This window comes from Xyrauchen texanus, chromosome 47 (genome assembly GCF_025860055.1).
Source record: "Xyrauchen texanus isolate HMW12.3.18 chromosome 47, RBS_HiC_50CHRs, whole genome shotgun sequence".
NCBI lineage: Eukaryota > Metazoa > Chordata > Actinopteri > Cypriniformes > Catostomidae > Xyrauchen > Xyrauchen texanus.
Window position 1 is genome coordinate 3,563,823 of NC_068322.1, and position 18,437 is coordinate 3,582,259.

Genomic DNA, 18,437 nt, shown 5'->3' on the forward strand with positions numbered 1-18,437 from the left:
AATTTCTTTGCCTATTGAAATCATGATCAGAAACTTAGCCTTTCTCTGATTCTTCTGACCCATGATACAGTAAAAGTTTTATCTTTCAGGGTTTGATTCGTGGCTCAACTCCGAGTGCATCTGTTAAAGGAACATTTCAGGCTCAGTTTAAATTTGACTGCATTTGTGGCATAATGTTGGTTTATCAATTGACTAACTTGTATTGAACCCTTTAAAGTTCTGCAAATGTTTCAGATCGGAGTCTGTTGAATACTTAAAAATAGCAGTTCTTTGGACTGATTATATTTTAAAACAAAGTCTGCAAAGTATAATTTGGTAGTTTCTGCAGCTTAGTTAAGAAAATTGGTATTTTTAGGACTCTTTGGAAATTTAGATTTCTGAAAGTTACAGCTCAACAAGCTCTTTTTATCTCATAATATCAAGGAAACTTTGATTTCTTATGATATGACTATAGCGTCTCTTGTTATAAGATTTGATCTAGTTCTAAGAGTTGTATTCTTTGATCAAATTAAGACACAAGTCGACTGGTTGTTGGACCATCCTTCACATTTTGTAGTTTACCTAATCTATTCTCCATTTAGCTTGTTTTGGATCCTTCCTGTTGAGGTCTATACTAATCAGAGATTCACTGTTATTCTGATTGTGTTCCCAGACTACAGTAATATTTTAAATTGTATATGTCAAACAGACCATATCTTGGTTGACATTTGAATGTACTGATTTGGTTTTGCGTTCAGGACAGGATTGTGCTCTTTTCTTCTTGGAAAAAGTTAAACTGTGTAATGTTTTAAAGCAATTTTCCAGCAAATATTCTCTCACAGAATTTATTGTATTTTTCTATTGTAATACTAGACTATTCACGCTACTTATTCTGGAACAGAAACTTTCACAAAAGTTGAGGAAATCAGTCATGTTATGTTTGTAATGGTCTGCAACTGTAAAAATGCAGCATATATGTTGCTGTGTTGTGATAACGGCTGTTACTCCTCCTCCTCGCCATACCTAGATGAAGGAGAATGAGCCAATAATCTTCATGATTCACACTATGATCGAGAACTCGGCGCCAAGGCCGCAACTTTACCAGCAAGTAAGGTCTTGGAACACACGGTTATGCTCCTCCCCTCTCGTCTCATGGGCCCGCCTCTTTGTTCCTCCACCCGGAAGCTCCACCCCCTCACTGCCCCATCCTGTGTCGGTTTCGTTCCTGCACATCCCATTGGTTTTCGTTGTTGTTTTCTTGTTGAAAGTTGAACTGGTATTAGCATGGCTTGAACGTTTCGTACACCGCACAGCTGTGCGAATCATAGCTACCCAACCAACCACTGGTGCTAATGTGGCATTCATTAGCAATGGCTTCATCCATCATGCCAGCATTCATGTGTTAGCACAGATTTCAGAGTGTGTGGAGACAAGTGTGTTTTGCAAAGCCTTTCAAAACATGATGTTTATGTTTTTGGGTGTACTGTGTGTGAAGGCCCTTTTGCATTACTCACATCAGGACTTGAATGCACTTTTAAGGGGACATTCAGACTGAACACTTTCTTTACTAAAAAAGCTAGACGTGTTTTTAGATTCAAGTAGAACAAACTACAGGTGTCTTGAGATATGTTTGAACAAATGGAAATTCTTTTAACCTTAGCTCCGGTATAAGACTCTGAAAAATAGCTAACCACGACGTAGCAATTAAAGATGTCCGTCTAGCACGTTAACGAGAGTTAAAATGCAGCACTCCTGCCTGTGATGCTGAAAGTATAGTGTGATACAGTGGTAAAATATGTCCATCTAGCACAAGTTTACAAGAGAGATAAAAAAAGCTAGACAGGTCAACGATTATACAGAATGCATGTGTCCTGAGATGCGCTTTTAAAAGTTGATGTTCTTTTAAACTTGATATAGAGTCTAAAAAAATTGTAATTCCTGTGCGAGACACTGACGCGAGAGGCAAGACATAGCACAGCAGACAAAGACATCTGTCTAGCACATTTTTGTGGGGAAAAAAGCCAGAAAGCACAATGAATAGAACAAAACAGGGGCTTCAAGGCAAAAGGATTTTCTATTAAACTTAACACTGTCAAAAAGTTAATAACTGTGACACTCCTGTGCAAGATGCTAAAGAAACACAGCGCAGTGGTCAAAGACGTCTGTGTAGCGCATTTAGAACACAACAAATAGAATAGAATGCGTCTTGAGATGCGTTTTAATGGTTGAAGTTCTTTTGAACTTGACATGGCATCTAAAAAATATGGCACTCCTTTGTTAGATGCTATAAATATAACAAGACACAGCACATTGGTCAAAGACATCCATCTAGCACATGTAACAATAAAATAGTAACAAATAGAACATAACAGTTTTCTCAAAACACATTGTTTTTAAAGGTGTTCTTTTCAACTTGACATGCGTAAAAACACAACTGGATGATATGCTAAAAAATGCGAGACTGGTAAAAAACAATATCAAATATCTGACAAGCACATATTTACAAGGAAAGTTAACACAACGAATAGAACAAAATGCAAGTCTCAAGTCGTGTTTTAAAAGTTGAAGCTCTTTTAAACTTGACACAATGTTTAAAAAAAGCTGCAATCCTGCAACATTTCTGAGATTCTGGAAAAATAGTGAAACATGGTGCAATGGTCAAAGACGTCTGTCTAGCCCATTTTTAGACAAATAAAAGATAAACTGCGCAGACGGATGCTAAAACGCATTCGGGAATGTTGATGTGACTAATTTGAAACGGCCTTTAATTTGTTGTTGATTTCTCATTTGTCCTTGTGAGTCAACTTCAGCTTAGATATTTTTAAGATTAGTCAGTCCAACTTTTTTTTACTTGTATAGCTTCCTTTTAACTGTGGTGTGAAAACTTAAAGTCCATTCAGAGTGTCTCGAGTGGCCAGAGAGACCCAAGCTAAGAATCCCTCTTCCTTTTTACTCAAGCGAGGTGACAGAAGTTTGAGTCCTTGGCTCTGTCTTGCTCTTTTGCTCATTCTCTCTAGTTCCAGTCTCCCTGCTGGCCTGTCGTTGAGTGTTTGAGGACTCTCCAACATAGTCTTGGCTTTTTCCTAGCATTCTAATTAGTTACGCCAAGTCAGCCACTGACAGACTGGACCGAGGGGGGGCGATAATTAACATGGTCCATGACTGACCGGCGAGCACCGTCTGACTTCTCTCAGAAACCCTGTAGGGAACATCTCCCCAGCTACTGCAGAGTTACAGAACCTGTTAGAGAGCAGTGTCTGGAACTGAGGTCATTTTTGTCTTGTCAGCCACTGATAAGTTTTAAGGCGAAGTGTGGCATGTTTTTGATGTTAAAATACTTTCTTCTTCTATCCAAGTTTGATTTGCAGAGACAACAGTCATTATTCATGCGATTCAGTTTGGTGCCGCTAGTTCTACAGAAATGACACACTTCACCTTGACATTCAACATCAAATAAAAATGGACCTTACTTTCTTAAAACACAATCCATCTCACACTACATAAGTAAAATGGATAGCAAATGCCGTTTCGTGTTGACTTTTAAGTTTGTTCTTATGTCTGTTTGTCCGAAACATGATTAGTGTTTTAAACTAAATACAACAAAACAGGCCTTTATTCATCCAGATGTAACAAAAGGATGTGTTTTGAATTCCTTGCAGATTTCCTTTTACTGTATATTTACGCCAAACGCTTTATCTCTGGTGTGTATGTCCCTCTGGTGTCCTGTAGCAGATGTTGTGGGCATGTACGACTCATAAAGGTTGTGTGATTCTTCCTACTTTGTCTACAGCAGATGGTGTTGAAGTTTTTCTTTCATTATGGGATGATTTTCAGCTCCATAAACTCATCAGGATTAGTGTATGTATAGATACGTGTGTGTTTGTGTGTGTGTGTTTGATAGAAAAAACACCCATGATTCCCATCAAACTTTACCATTTGCTTCCTAAAATTGGTTTGAATGAAGTGTGCATGTTTATTTTTGATTGTTTGGTGTCAGTCCGAATGAATTTGTATACAGTGTAACTGTATATAAAGCTCCCTCTGTTGCTCCATGGTTCACTTTTACAGTATAATTTACAAACTGCAAAACTTACAGTATCTATACTACATTGTTTAGTTTACAAAACAAGCAGGAAATCTGCAGATTTCCTATGTAGTCATTTTAAGGTCATTTAATCTGTTGATGCACTGTGAAAATCTTTTACCTTCATTTGGCAGAAATACCACTTATATTTGATGGCAGTAAGGGCTGGGTATTGATACCGATTGTTTTTTTTATTTGATTCCGATTCACAAGCATTCGATTCTGATTTGAATCAGTATCGATTTATATGGGTATTTTTCATTTATAAAGTCCCTTTTGCTTACATATGAGAGAAATAATTTTCCAGCTAATGCTGTTCGTTAAACATAGGACTTTCTAACTAGGTACGTTACAAAAATAATTTACTAATTATATTTTATTCGTTTTTCATCATTTTGATCACATATTGGCTTTATAACAATAAATAAATCCATGTATTCAATCAATAAATAACATTATTGTTTTTATTAATTTTTTTATCAACAACTGACTGTTAAGAACAGAAAGGGTATTAAATAAAAACATTATTTGTTGTGTGAATCTCGTCTTTGGACACACATTACACATTACACGCTGTGAAAGAATCTCGCTGCTGAACACTCTACCACTATAATACACAATTACTGGTGAGTGAAATATGAACATTTTGCCAGTTGCCAAATATATAGTGCAAAATTTGGTTGCAAATGCGAGCGATTTCCTGTCATCGTAGTGGGGGGTTGCAGAGAGTAAAAGATCAATCTTGGGATTTAAGAATCGATATCGAGATGGTTCAAATGAAGATCACGATGCAATGGAAAGTCAAAATTTTTACCCACCCCTAATGACAATATATGTATATATGTATTTATAAAATTATTTCTTCTCTATACAAACATTTCAAATGGCTTGATCCATGTTTGCTTGTTTTATTGTTTTATACACAGAACATGGTTTAAGTCAAAGCGTAATCTAGACCTGATATAACTGTAGCTCTATGGGTTGTTCTCAAGAAAGCAGTCAACAAAATGTTCTGGTCCTATTTTACTCCAATTGAAAGAAACAAAATAATAAGTAGGGCTATAATTAATTAAACAAATTAATAAATTACAGCATATGCAGATACTGTATATTATTTATTTCCATATCATTGAGCAAGCCTGTCATCGGCCTACAGTCCACAACAATTCATTTTGCAAATAAATTTGTCTGTCTGTCTGAGATAGACATACTACAAGGGCTTTTTTTAAAATAGGTCTTTGAGCATGCTTCAGACGAATGCTTTTGTAGCATCTCTCTGTGGTTTTAGGACACGGTCAAACATGATTGGTCAAACGTAGTTTGAAACATGCATTAGACACTAACCTGACGAAAGCTATTTCAGGAAGTGGTGGGGACAAAATTGGCCAAAGCAAAAAGTGACGCCCATAAATGACGCCTGTATTTAAATGTAGTTCTGATAAGCATAGTCAATTGATGAACGTTGTTAGAATGTTGGCCTACAATAATCATTCATATCTGTAAGTAATCAAGCAGTAATCAATCACATAAGTTTTATGTATTATTATTAATAAAAATAAAATATTTATTAAAAACAAATTGAACTTAAAGGTCATGCAAATAGTGTAAACATTATTAATGGTCTTAAATGTAGGCATTATTGTCTTTTGGATATGTTTTTTAGGATTGATTTTGGGGTTAAATAATGACCAGGACATTTCCTTAACAGGGTTCTTTAGAATCACCCCTATATGACCTGTGATATGAAGAGTATATCATATCTATACATCTAATTTCCTCTAATTTCAGCAGTTGAGTCCAGAGGAGTACAGAGACAACACATACATGTACAGACCAGAGGAACTAGATATTGATGTAAGTATCTTTAAACTATAAACAGTTTATATAGTTCATTACTCAAATATGTGCTGCTATCCACACACAAATAATGAGCAGATACTTTTGTTAATACAAAAATTATATTATGCATCAATCAAACTGAGTATAAATGCTGCTTTGAGATCATTTAAAGCATTTTCAAGAGTTTTCAGTTACCCATAATTTGGTCATAATTATTGACTTTAACTTTGAGTCGGGATGTTTGATTGAAGGAATTTGAGACCGTGCTATATTGTCAAGTCAAGACAAGTTTTATTTGTATAGAGATTTTCACAATGCATATTGTTTCTATGACTTAAAGCCCCCAGTAAACAAGCCAAAGGTGACACTAGCAATTAAAAGAGCTTTTAAATGTTTAATCAGACTCAACCGGGAGTCAGGAGGTTGTTAATATAGTCATCATCGCTAAAGGGAGAAAGTTTTGCTACCATTTCAGGCCAAGTTAAGTCGACTTTGTGAACAAGACAAAGTGGTGAGAACTCAAGAAGAGAAATTACAGCAGCTCCACAGAGAAAAGGTACTAAAACCCCTCTAAACTGAACATGCAGTGTGTGTGTTTTATTTAGAGTTGGACCACCTCAGTCACTGATGTATTTCTGCATGTGTTTGGTCATAGCACACGCTGGAGACGGCATTGCTGTCGGCGAGTCAGGAGATAGAGATGAGCTCTGAGAATCCCTCGGCGGTTCAGAGCATCATACAGCAGAGAGATGTGCTTCAGAGCGGCCTCCTCAGCACCTGTAGAGAGGTGTCACGTGTCAACACTGTACGTGTCCCACACACACACACAGCCTGTGTTTGAGGTTTAGATTGATGTAATACACTCATAACAACTTGCTCATAATGCTGTGTTGCTCATAGGAACTGGAGCGCAGCTGCAGAGAGTATGAGCGGCTGGAAACTGACGTCACACTGGCCAAGACTAACCTGCTGGGACAGCTAGAAGCCCTCGGGAGCCCACAGGTTTCATCATATATATATATATATATATATATATATATATATATATATATATATATATATTTAAGGCTATGTTCAGACACATGTGCTACATGCAGTGCATGTACTGTATATTGTATACACTTGTTTAAACAGTATGAGAGTATAAAGTTTACAACAATAAGCGTTTCAAGCTGTAGTATGCTACGTTTACACATGACCTCACTACATTTCATGGATAATTTGAGTGGCAAACAAGCTATTTTGCATTATTGAATATAACTTTTCACAAATAAGGTTAATAATGGATTTTGTCCCACTATATTCATGTGTAACATTTACATCTTGTAGCTAAACTTTTGAAACAATGTGTATTTTAGAGTTTAGGAACTGGCTCCATTCACTTGCATTGTAAGTGCCCCACTGTAACTGCTTTATTTCTAAATCATTTTTGTATAAAAATTGTGCCTTAAAGGGATAGTTCACTCCAAAATTTTAATTCAGTAATATTTTACTCACCCCTGTGTTGTTATAAACCCATATGACTCACTTTTTTTTCTTAACACAAAGGGAGAAATTGTGAAAGAATTTGCTTAGTGATGTCATACAACGGCAGTTTATGGTGACCACCTCTTCAAAAGAATGCAAAAGTATAATTCAGAAGTCTAATAAATTATTCCATGAGACTCAGGATTGTAATGAAAGCATACGATGAGGCTTGGTGAAAAAAAAATTGAAATCGTATGCATTATTTGGTGGGTAGAGTCACCTCCTTGTGGTCGCTATAATGTGGTGAGTTGTGCTTGAATGCCGTGGAGAATTGCATGAGGTCTCCACACATGCTAGGTCTCCGCACATGCTAGGTCTCCGCGGTAACGCCCTCAACAAGCCACGTGATAAGATGCGTGGATTGACAGTCTGTGACGCGGAGGCAACTGAGATTCGTCCTCCACCTCCCAGTTTGAGGCGAGTGACTACGCCACCATGAGGACTTAGAGCGCATTGGGAATTGGGGAGAAAATAAATAAATAAATTATACGAAAAAGATTTGGAAGTCAGATCAAATATCATCATGTCTTTCCAAACCTGTATGACTTTTGTTCTATGCAGTACAACAAAATGTCAGGTGACAAAGACTCACTTTAAAGCTTAAAAAGACCCACAAGAGTCATAAAAGTAGTCCATGCAACATGTGCGTTATATTACAAGTCTTCTGAAATCATACAATAGTGAGAAGCAACCTGTAATTAAAATACATTTTTTACTTAAATCTTTATGTCCGTAAGTATTAGTGTGGTAGTGTGCTATTCTCCAAATATACAGTCAAGATTATTCCACATATGTAGAATGGAGGTGTTTATGAAAGTGTTTATGTGTGTCTGCAGACAGAGCCTCCCAGTCAAAAGCATGTTCAGATCCAGAAGGAACTGTGGAGAATTCAGGATGTGATGGAGGCACTGAGCAAGAACAAACCCAAGAGAACCGCAGAACCCAGTGAGAACACACAAACTTCTAAAATATATTAAACTTTAATTATAATAAACAAATGTCCATCATTGCCAAGAGCTCTATATCAATAACTTCTGACCTTGCAAGAATGCCTGTGTTCATGTTAGAAGTTGTTTTAATTATCAATGTAGTGAAAATATATTATAGAGCCAGAACTAACATCTTCTGTGGATAAATGATTAACCTGCCTGTTATTTCTTTGATTAATGGACTGTTTGAATAAATAATCCTAAATTGACGTCACTTACAAAGACGTGCTCATCGGTTGTCATTTCCTTTTCACAGATTTGAAGTGGAAAGTTGATGCAGTCCTATTTTCTTTTTACTTTTTATTTATTTATTCATTTTAACGGACATCTTTGTGCTCCAGTACTATCAGTCTAAATCTGTCTGTCCTGTTATTTGTAGGTTTTCCTGGTGCAAACCCCCTATCAAATCTACATAAAAGTGAAGTAAGTGAACATTTCTGACGTAGATCATTAAACGTACTGTACTTGTTTTATAACCAGAACATTCAGCACACAGATCTTCAAGGCAAGCATTTAACTGTATTCGAGGTTCATGTTTTATGCTGCTTTGGGTTGATTGTTGCCCCGGCAACAGTTGCCTTCACTTTGCCATTCTGTGCGATCTCTAGGAGTCAGATTCAGTGCCTCCTCGCCCTCCTCTCCCATACTCTTACGAGGGGGGCGAGCGCCCTCCGCTGCCCCCCCTGCCCTCCCCCGGCTCTGGTCAGCCTCATGCGCCTCGTACCACCCCACACCGGCCCGAAGATCGCAAGGCTGCCCAGCGCAACGGTGCCCACAGCGTAAGACGCAGCTGTGACCCGCCCCATCCATCCCCTTCAGCCATTTTCATTGAACTCATCCTCATTGGTTTATTCGTTTGAAAGTTATTAGTTTGTGTGGATACCTGATGCATTTTGCCCTCTTGATTTTCATTTCATTCTCATTTCCGTCATGCTGTTTCTTGTCCTCCATGTCCTTGATGACTTCCTGATAAACATTCAATAGAAATAAAAAAAAACATTTGTATAGACAGCAGATAGAAAAAAGCATTGCGTAGGCTTGTACCTTGCCTTTTTTTTTTTTTATGAATATTTTGGGATATTTTCCACAAGTCAATGTGAAATCAATATTGACAATTTTTACTTCCTGTAATACACGTTTCTGGTCTTTTTGCAACCTAGTCATATTACAAATCATAATGAGATGGCAAAATCCTAAAATACCATATTCCTTTGAATTTTATTCCTATAGAGCCCAATTAACCAATGAACAGAATTTTAAATCTATACAATATAGGCATAACATTTTAGCTGGCTTCCTATCCAAAACTTAATTTTAATAATGGAAATGTCTTTGAACACATTTTGTTACTCATTCCATATTTATGTATGCAAAGCAAATGACCTGTAATATGATTCCCTGGTCTTGTTCCAATCCCTGATGTTTTCTTTCTTCCGTGGTACACTACAGTGATTTTCCTGTTAAAATTATGGTTAGGTTTGGGGTTGAACTTAGGAAAAATGGTAATAATATTATTTGTTGACTAAAAACAGTTAATAGAACGAAAACTGTTTTATACTGCAAAACGAACAAATTTCAGAATGTAACCAAATATGGGAACAAAGTGATTTTCAATGGTTCTGTAGTGAAAGTTTTATTTTTAATTGTCGGTAACCGGTTAATAACCAGATCATTTTGTTCCATTTATTTTTTCATGAAAATAAAGGCCAAGAAGTTTATCACACCACTTCATGCTGCCCGTAAAATGAAATTTATGCATCACACATTTCTCGTTTTGGATGTTTTATTCTTTGAATGAAGACCTTTTTGTACAACTATGAATAATTTCTACATATACATGCACAGTTAATCTAGATACAAGGGGAACATTTGTATAGGTAAAAAGTACAGTTTTCTAATTTCTCAGTTGTATCCAAGTCTAAACTGAATTATCGTTAGATGTGATGCATTAATACAGATTTGATGCTGCCATTTTTGACTGAGAAGCAGATTTGTTATTAAAATTATACTTAACTGTTAATTTGCTGCTTGTTATGATTTCTATGGTGATAAATCCACCACACAGGGAAAAAAATATAAAATAATTACCTTTTTCCCTTATTTTGGTGAGGCAAGTGTCTTACTTTTCTTGTTACTCTTGCGAGATCTGGCAACATAGTTGGTATATCACCCACCCCTTATCACCAAGTACTATGATTTTAAAAAACAACATTATTAACCGTTATTTTACGTGGTTCTACCAGTAACCATTTGGAAAGGAGACTGCTCCTTTTTCTCCATATCGTATTATTTTATTATGACTATTCATAAGGCCAGGTTGTCTTATTGTGCACGATTCATCAGTGCATGTTTTAAAATTGTAATCTGGAATCTTTCCTCAATGTAATAAATTGCTCTGACTCTTGATAAATATGTGAAAAAATAACTTTCTTATTCTGATGTTACCAAGCCAAATTTTTCAGTCATACAGAGGCCACTTTTCACAATCGAATCAATTCCAGATTAATAAAATCAAATCCATTCCTATATTTTTTCTCTCACTTAACGTCCTGTTTTAGTCTAGATTTTGCTGCATAAACAAGTAAAATATTTTGCAAATACAATTTCATAAATGTAAATTGAATTTACATTTGCTTTTAAAGTGCTTCAAATATCTGCTTTTAAATCTACTGGCCTACTTGTGAACTAGATTTACATTATGAGTGTATTACTTTAAGTGCTTTTGAAAATAACCCAGAATATTCCTTGAGTTCTCATTTCCATTCTTGCATTTAATCCATGATCATGAGCCTTCATATAATATTGGCAGTATAATTTCAGTTTGTTTGAGTAATCTGTATCTGCTTGTAGCCTAAACAGTTTAAATCTCTGCTCTCTAGGGACCAGATTACCGTCTATATAAGAGTGAGCCAGAGCTTACCACGGTAGCAGAGGTCGATGAGAGTAACAGCGAGGACAAATCTGAACAAACTGCAGACAAAGAGCCCCCCAGCTTTACCAAAGGTGCCATGACAAACAGCAACACTTAAAGCCACAGTCATGAACCTGATCCTGCTGTTATCTGATCTCTCTTTCTCTTTGAATGTTTCTGTCAGGTATAGTTTACCCTGTAGGAGTGGTCAACCCGAGGACTAAATCACCCATGCCTGAATCGTCCACGATCGCCTCTTATGTAACCTTGAGGAAGAGCAAGAAGCCTGATCCCAGAACAGTATGTTCATCAAAGCTACAGTATATCAATTGCGTACTATCATACTCATACAGAGTACACAAGGACAACCTACTACATTTGCCAACATGTACAGTATGCAACAGAACACAGAGAGTGTGTGTGTGTGTGTGTGTGTGTGTGTGTGCGCGCGCGCGCGCGCGTGTGCGTGTGAGAGCGTGTGAGAGCGAGAGTGCGCGCGAGAGAGAGAGACTGTATCTCATAATGCAATGCACTCGACTTGACCTTCCATTTCCAGTGTGGTTAACTGTAAGTAGGGATGCACCGCTATCAATTTTCCCTTCCGATATCGGAAATCTCAGTATCGGCCGATTCCCGATCTGATACCAGAGTTGTTTTTTGCTAAATCAGTTTAGAATATCTTTACATTATTGTGTGGAACTAATTGGGTGTGCTCTTTAATATGTACAGAAACACAAACCTCTAAATACACATATTTCAGTATAAATGTATAGCTTATTACAGATCACTTTATTATCAACTATTTTACTGGATAATGAAGCAGCAACATTAACAGTAATTCCAGTCTTCAGTCGAAAATTTCAGTAATTCCAGTCTTCAGTCGGTTTTATTTTTTGCCTTTTTTGTCTTTTTATTTTTTATTTTTTTACACAAATGTTTCAACTTGTATCTGGACTTTATGGCATGGGCATATTATTTGGTATGTGCTGAGGAAGACTTTACGGAGTGGTTTGACTCTTCCATCGTCAATACCGCCTTTAGCTTTGATTACGGCACGGATTTGTCTTGGCATTGTTTTGACAACCTTATGCAACATAACAACATTATTTCCATCCAGAGTTGCTTTAATTTTGGGCCAAGGTCTTATATTGATGATGGGAGAGTCTTTCAATTGGGTTATGGTCAGGACTCTGTGGTGGCCAATTCATGTGTATAAGTGATTCCTCATGCTCCCTGAACCACCCGTTCAAAATTTGAGGCCTATGAATCATGCTATTGTCATCCTGGAATATGCCTGTGCCGTCATGGAAGAAAAAATACATTGATGGGATAACTTGGTCATTCAGTACATTCAGGTAGTCAGCTGACTTATTTAATTGCCGCATAATGTTGCTGAGCCTCAACCTGACCAGTTGAAGCAACCCCAGATCATAACCGTTATTTAAATATAAACAATTGTTTCTTTCTTTTTTTTTGGCCAGGAAGTTTGTTCTTGTTTTAAGCATAAACCCCTCAAACTTTTGTTAGATTTATTTGAAAACAACACTTAATATGTGCACATTACAGGGTGGCCCAAAAAAATAAAACATCTTAAAAATACATAATGGCTTTTGCTCTATTTTTGCCATACTTCTACCACTTTTTGTGAACCACAAAATGGCGTCACTGTGATATCATTGTGAGCAACAACTTGCTACAAATAAATAAATCGTTGGGCCACATGGTGAAAGCGAAGCACCTAAATTTGCTGCCATTGAAAACTTAGCTAAATTATTTACTTTATTTATTTTTAGCAAGTTGTTGCTCACGATGTCACAGTGACGTCATAGAAGTCGTAGAAAACGTGCCAACATCTTTATGCATTTTTAAGATATGAGCAATCAAACATAGTGGCCCCATATTGTTTGCGCCACCCTGTAGTAAATTCTGCATCTCAAGTAATTTGGTCTTGGTTTAACGAAGCTTTGATATGTTTACCAGAAAATAAGACAAAAATACTCAAAAGATTTTGCAGTGTGAAAGTAAAATCAAGTGCATTGCATTGTGTGCTGCACATTGTGGCAAAGGAAGGGTATGCAATGCATAGGGTAATTCACATGCTGTGCAATATACTGCATACTACTTACTTTCCGAACACACTGAACATTTCTCAATGCAACCCAAAGGCCAGTGAGAGTGTATATTTGTTTAGTCTCACCAGCATGACCGTCCACGCAGTGCGGTGGATCAAGTGAGCAGTGCCATAGAGGTCGGTCGAACACGCATGAGCATCGAGGAGCAAATGGAGCGAATCAGACGGCACCAGCAGGGGGCACTACGTGAGCGGAGGCGTGAGGACGGCTCGCTGTCTCGCAGTCTCTCCTTCACTAAAGACAGCCCGTACTACACCCTACAGGTACTAACATCAGCGGGGTGAGTTTGGGCGGGACCATCTGTTTCTCGAACAATGGAAAATACAATTTTTATTTATATATATATAAAAAAAAAAAACTATTAAATTAAGTAATTTTTATCAGCATCATTTCCAGCACAGAATTCTTTTAAACACAATGCAGAATTTGAGATGTGCTGGAAATTACACTGTGGTGGGAATCTTCAGGACTTCAGAAAAATTATATAAATCTCCTGTGATGCATGTACACACACTGTTGGACATTGTTAGAAGAAGCCTTTATTTTTGTCACACATGTTACATTTGCACATATACAGTGAAATTCTTTTTTTCGCATATCCCAGCTAATCTGGGGGTCAGAGCGCAGGGTCAGCCAGGATACGGTGCCCCAATTGTTAATTGACAAACAAAAAAATTACAGTGTGTGAAATGTTTTAACGAGACTTTACTTTCTAGAAGTCCACTGTGCTAAACGTGCCCAAGGTGGAATGACACCCATACCGTATTTTTGCTCTATCACCCAGATCTGTGGGTTGTTACCGCAAGTTTTTGTTCCACTAGGTGCGTAAGAAGAGCCCTGTGATCTCTCCAGATGAAAAGCACGACAGCAGAGACCTGTCACCAGGGGATCGAGAGCTGATGACGAAGCTGACTGATACAGAACAGAACTGCAAAGATACTGAAGATGTGGAGCAGGGGTGTGACAACCTGGAGAATGAGGTCATAACAAAACTAGATAGCTAAATTTGGAAAAGAAAACAAACTTTGATGTTGGCTTGAAAAAACCTGTCCTGAAAGTTTATAAAAGCTTGAGATTTGTGTCAGAGAATTAACAGAGGCTCAGGACCCAAACACAGAGTGAAAAATAAGGGGATTTATTCATATAAAAATAAACAAAAACCAACATAAATTATCCCGTCAGGGAAAAACACTATGTCCAACGTAGAACAGAATGGAGTAGGGCTGGGGTGGATGAATAGGGACCAGGACTGACCGGAACTGACAGACTAGATAAGGTAAATGGAAACAGAACAGAAATGAGATTCAAAACAAAACTAACTGGCACTGGACAGCACACACGAGGAGACTAAAATAGGGAGAGAAATCAAACAGGTTAACAGACAGGGCAGGTGTGACTAAGAGGCAAACAAGGAGGCGGGGTATGACACAATACTAGAGACATGCGGCAATACAAAATCAAAACAAAGCCACATACTCTCACAAGACACACAACACCCGAAAGGCATGAGCGCACATCTTCAAGACAATAAGGCAATATACGCTCATGCCAACTGAGAGACATGACGAGAGAATGCGTAGCAACACCAAACAAATGATGTCATGCATTCCCACACTATACAAAGCCTGGACGTACATCGTGAGGCAAACGCCACATGATGCACATAACAGAACAAGATAGGACATCTGTGCAAGAGTCCGGCCACACACAAACCCGTCACCTCAGACCAAAGTGACTGAACCTCAGCACAACGTGAAGACTGCTCGTGACCCGCGTGCGCAACGCGAGGTGCACCCATGTTCACGAGAGAGAGAGACATCAATTATTGATGTGAGTGCACGCCGCCAAGATGGCATAGGCACAATGCACTCACGTCGATAACAGACAGAACGTGGAGCATGAGTGTCCGGATCCTGACACAGACCGAAGCGGAACACTACAGGGAAATCAGGATCCAGACACCATGCTCCGGACATGAAACAAGACAGACCGAAGAGATTGGCGTGAGTGCATGCCTCCAAGGTGATATAAGTACATTGCACTCTCAAGCCAATAACAGACAGAACAAGGAGCATGAGTGTCCAGATCCCGACACCAACCGAAACCGAACCAGACAGGCAAGTCAGGATCCACACACCATGCTCTGAACATGAAACATGAGACCAACAGAGGAGCGCACGGCAGGAAAATAACAATCGAATCAGTGCTCTCACACAGAGACAGAAAACAAAACACAAGACAGACAAAGGACGATAATGTCACAGTCCTGTCACACAAAAACCCAAAATGATAGGGGCCATGACAGTTTGAAAGTTTCACAGACCTTACAGTGAAACAGACAGAAAGATTGAAATAAACTCTGTTCCAACACCTAGTGAACTGTCTATCTAGACAGCATTTTAACCCACATGCTAGCATCATAGCAGCGAGTTGTCCACAGGCAAAATCTACTCAGATTTTTTTCAGAAAGTGTAAAAGTCTAGTATCTTTAATTTCTGTCAACTCTTTTTCTCTTTACAGGAGAAACAGCCAGTCTCTCGATCAGAGTCAATCAAAGCATCTCTTTCTAAGAGGATTAGTCCTAAACCATTTCTGAACGAGGAAATGGATCCTAAACGGATGGATCCAATGGAATTCCGTAGAAGTCTGGCCACTCAAAACAGGTACAGTTCTTCCTAATGCTTTATGCTGTGTACCTGAATGTTGCTTAATTTCTCGCTTTCTAACGCAAGTTCCCACCGTGCTCTGCTGCGTGTTTCAGCTTGCAGAAGGCTGTCATGGTTCGTGTGGGCACAGAGGAAAACGAAGAAGAGGATGAGGAAGATGAGAAGCCTTCTAGTCAAGAACAGGACGTCTCTTATGAGCTGACCAATAACAAACACAACCCACTGATGTCAGGTGAGCAGATGAACTGGATTGAAGCTGAGATCAGATCTTTAATCCTGAATGAAAGAGTCATCACACTCCATTCAACTCTAATCAAACAATTAGGATTGGAAGGAAAGTGTTTTCTGTGAACCTTCTACTACATACTCTGTGCACCTGATGCTTGTACCACTTACATCTTACTAAACCCATTGCAGTGTATCTGTGTGTTCAGTGCAGCTTCCAAAATGAACCACTTTTTGCAGAGTTTTGTACCAATGACAATGTCATTAGCTTTTTGTGCCTGTTATAAATGCAGCAAACAATACAGGTCATCGTATCTCTCGCACAAAAAAGAAAACGTATACATGGGAATTTCTAGTATATTTTAGTATATTTATAATTTGTGATTTTTAATTATTCATATTTACTTTCGGTGGACACGGCAGAGATTTTAACCACGTTACATTTAGGAGAAAACAAAACATAATATTTTCTAAATACACTTTTTCTGGCAACTTAGTGACTATCTGTTCAACTGAATGACACACAAACGTGGCTTTCTTGGCATTTAAACAGGATATTCACTTAAAATTCCCTTATTTATCCATTAAAATGTGATTGGAATTTGAATGCCCAATAATCGGTTAGATCAAATAATTGTGATCAGATGGATATTTAAGAATCGCGATAGGCCTAAATGAGCTATAACTACAATAAAGCTATTTTGGTTTTTTTGAATGTGAAAATGCAGAAAGTTTTGGTTGGGTTTAGGGGATTGCATCTATAGTTCATACAGTATAAAAATAAATATGTCTATGGAGAGTCCTCATAATGATAGCTGCACCAACATCACGTTACATTCCACCCCAACACTATTGCAGACCTAGTGCTCAGTAACATTTTATTTACCTGCCCACGCCACAGGCAAGTGTTCATTTTGGGTCCGTTGTTGAATGTGTCTGTGTTATTAACCCTGTTTGTTTGTCTGTTTGCGGGCATGCGTTGTGACTCGTACAGTGAACAGTCTGTCAACTCCACCCCAATCTCCAAGCTCCTCCTCTCCCCCGCCTCCACCTTCCCCCCCACAGCTGACGGACGGATCGCACTTCATGTGTGTGTGAGCGGAGACAGAAGAGTAAGAAACACATAATAAACCTGCCTCATTATCAAACAGAATAAACTGCCTCTGCATTTGTTAATGTTGGCTGTTTTTTTCCAACAAAAAGCAGACCTTGCGTTTTAGAAACTCCAACTGCAGTGCCACTGATGCATTTTAAATGGTCGTCTCGGTAAATGAGAGTGCTTTGCCCAGTTTATAATGGCTTTTTTAGATTTTTCTTCATGATATTGCTCATAAAAATGAGTCTGTAAATTTTATTCCAAGTTTTTCCCAGTTTGGCACCAATGATCAGGATGTTAAATGCATTATAAATAGTGTGTGTGTGTGTGTGTGTGTGTGTGTGTGTGTGTGTGTGTGTGTGTGTGTGTGTGTGTGTGTGTGTGTGTGTGTGTGTGTGTGTTTTATGTGATTTATGAGGACAATTTTTTAAGTTACAAACTGGTAATTACAAGGGTATTATGCTATAAATGTGATTTATGAGGACATCTCTAGTGTCCCCATAATTTAAATCGCTTAAAAATCATATTAAACAATGTTTTATTGTAAAAGTAAACATGCAGAAAGTTTTCTGTGAGGGTTAGGTTTAGGGGTTGTGTTAGGTTTAGAGGATAGAATCTATAGTTTGTACAGTATAAAAGTCATTATGTCTATGGAAAGTCCTCATAATGATAGGTAGACCAACGTGTGTGTGTGTGTGTGTGTGTGTGTGAATGCAGTAATCTATACCTTCTCCAACGAAACTTAAGGATTCTCACAAATTAAGCTGCAATTAGCTTCCTAGAGTCCCAGCACGCATAAACCGTCTCTAATTAAAGTAATTAAGAGCAATTCATCTCAGCACCCATAGTTCCATGACATTGTTACATGAGGCAATGACATAGTACATTTTACTGGCTCAGTTTAAAAAAAACTTGACATTTGGACACTTTCTGCTTATCAAACGTTAGTGGAACATGTTCATAGTAAAAGCAACGTTCCGGGTTGAGCA

The 18,437-nt window shown here is 38.0% G+C and overlaps 1 protein-coding gene and 1 long non-coding RNA gene across 19 annotated transcripts in view; one reads left to right on the top strand and one right to left on the bottom strand.

Moving 5' to 3' along the window:
• LOC127638729 (pleckstrin homology domain-containing family A member 5-like) overlaps positions 1–18,437 on the top strand; it is a 178,852-nt gene that overhangs the window by 159,130 nt on the left and 1,285 nt on the right. For 7 of the 18 annotated variants that reach the window (XM_052120402.1, XM_052120408.1, XM_052120412.1 and 4 more), the window contains 14 exons: positions 5,852–5,917; positions 6,378–6,458; positions 6,558–6,707; positions 6,803–6,904; positions 8,266–8,374; positions 8,798–8,841; positions 9,027–9,197; positions 11,298–11,421; positions 11,514–11,629; positions 13,521–13,724; positions 14,283–14,441; positions 15,982–16,124; positions 16,223–16,359; positions 17,347–17,464. In XM_052120402.1, coding sequence (XP_051976362.1) covers positions 5,852–5,917; positions 6,378–6,458; positions 6,558–6,707; positions 6,803–6,904; positions 8,266–8,374; positions 8,798–8,841; positions 9,027–9,197; positions 11,298–11,421; positions 11,514–11,629; positions 13,521–13,724; positions 14,283–14,441; positions 15,982–16,124; positions 16,223–16,359; positions 17,347–17,450 — 1,710 coding nt within the window. In that variant the 3' untranslated portion in view covers positions 17,451–17,464. The remainder of the gene's footprint in view (positions 1–5,851; positions 5,918–6,377; positions 6,459–6,557; positions 6,708–6,802; positions 6,905–8,265; positions 8,375–8,797; positions 8,842–9,026; positions 9,198–11,297; positions 11,422–11,513; positions 11,630–13,520; positions 13,725–14,282; positions 14,442–15,981; positions 16,125–16,222; positions 16,360–17,346; positions 17,465–18,437) is intronic. The other 11 variants (XM_052120403.1, XM_052120409.1, XM_052120413.1 and 8 more) reach the window with 4 other exon arrangements.
• LOC127638732 (uncharacterized) overlaps positions 6,571–18,437 on the bottom strand; it is an 81,408-nt gene continuing 69,541 nt past the window's right edge. Inside the window, exons 2-3 of the long non-coding RNA XR_007969896.1 lie at positions 9,302–9,384; positions 6,571–6,679 (exon numbers count right to left, since the gene is read on the bottom strand). This is a non-coding gene — a long non-coding RNA (uncharacterized LOC127638732). The remainder of the gene's footprint in view (positions 6,680–9,301; positions 9,385–18,437) is intronic.